Consider the following 1,649-nt stretch of genomic DNA (forward strand, 5'->3'; position numbering starts at 1 on the left):
AATATATCCGTAATAAATATAAAAAGTTTCGCTATCGAATCAAAATAATAAAAAATAAACGAGTAGAAGAAATTTCTGTCCAAAATTTTACGAGTAAAGGTACAAATAAAATATTAATTAATCAAATCTAACCGTATAACAATATATTTTTTTACATATACACCATACATAGCTATAGACTACATATAAAAATTGCTGTTTAAACTAAAACTTGGGTAGTTTCACACACGTGTAGCAATCAATATCTTTTGTAGCTCCAAACTCTTCTTCAGTCCATACATTTCGATCCAAATCATAAACAGCCACTTTTGCTGAATAACTCAAAAACACAAACACTTTTCCGCCAACAGAAAAAGCATCGTTCACACTGTATTCGTCCATGCGTAGCGTTTCCATTTTTTTAAGAACAGTAAACTTGTTACTAGAAACATCAAAAATTTCACAAGTGTCTCTCCAGCCTCCAAAAACAAACAATTTGCTCTTTACAGCAACTAAAATGTGGTTGTTTCTAGCATGCACCATTTTGGGCATGAATGACCATGTGTTTTCAACATTGCAGTATGCCTCAACAGTGTTTAAGTTATTTAAATGGTCGTATACATCTACATTACCGCCTGAAACAATCACTTTGCCTAGAAATGCCACACAACCCGCCAAAATTCTTGCATCTTTCATACTTTTTATAAGTTTTTCATTGCAGCTTGCCGTGTCGATTTCGAGACAAGTTCTGAGGGCTATCTCGTTTTTATAGTGGCCTCCTACAATATAAATTTTGTTCATAAAAGAACAAACACTGAAAGCATCACGGCTAGTGCATATAACTTTCACTTTAACCCAAGCATTTTTCACATGGGAATATTTGTGGAGATTTATTTCATTCATTCTTTTGCATTTAACTAATACGTAAAGTTCACACATGACATTAACAGACCAAAAGTACTTACACCCTGAAAGTTCAGGCAGTATTTCAAGATTGTCAAATTTTTCTGCATCAACTTTTGTTATAACAAAGCCGGAATTTGCACCATATTCCTCTTCTAACTGATTAATACCTCCGCAGACCATGACGTTAATTTGTTTCTGGCTGCAGTACCTCGTCTTATAACTCAACGTCGGTCTGTCTTGATAAAATTTCTCTTTGTTTTCAAGAATTTTCTTTGTTATTTCTAGACACTCTTCGTTGCTTTGGAACACAGTAGAGTTGCGCGTGTTGTAAGATCTGCATAAAAACTCCTTCAAAACTGAAATAGAAAGCAAGGGAAGACGGACTGTTAAAAGAAGATCCTTTGCAAACATACTTATCCGATCATAGTAATGTTTCAACCAAGAATTAGCTACTTTCATGATTTCCAACTCCGAAGTAATATATAACTCAGAACTAGATAGAATTTTTTTTACTGAAGCATAATCTAGTTCTAAAAAGCTTTTTGACTGAACAACTTTCATAAAACAACGCTCAATGTACTTAAAGCAGTTGTCAGAAATATTAGGTAAGTAAAACGTTTTTGCAAAGAAATATGATGAAATTACATTTTGTGAACTGATGCATTTAATTATTCTGGCTTCTTCGTTTTCTTGTAATATAATTTTTCTTTTCTTCAAAGCTAAAACTATTTCACCATGTTTTATTGATTTTTTACCTATTTATA

The 1,649-nt window shown here is 32.6% G+C and overlaps 1 protein-coding gene across 1 annotated transcript; it reads right to left on the reverse strand.

The window, feature by feature from the left end:
• Positions 1-204: 204 nt before the first annotated feature.
• On the reverse strand, positions 205-1,296 carry LOC145841220 (kelch-like protein 7). The gene has a single exon (XM_082948587.1). It carries the CDS (start codon positions 1,294-1,296, stop codon positions 205-207), a length of 1,092 nt encoding a protein of 363 aa, XP_082804713.1.
• Positions 1,297-1,649: the final 353 nt, after the last annotated feature.

The sequence above is a fragment of the Thalia democratica genome, chromosome 7, assembly GCF_965202585.1.
Source record: "Thalia democratica chromosome 7, ktThaDemo2.hap1.1, whole genome shotgun sequence".
NCBI lineage: Eukaryota > Metazoa > Chordata > Thaliacea > Salpida > Salpidae > Thalia > Thalia democratica.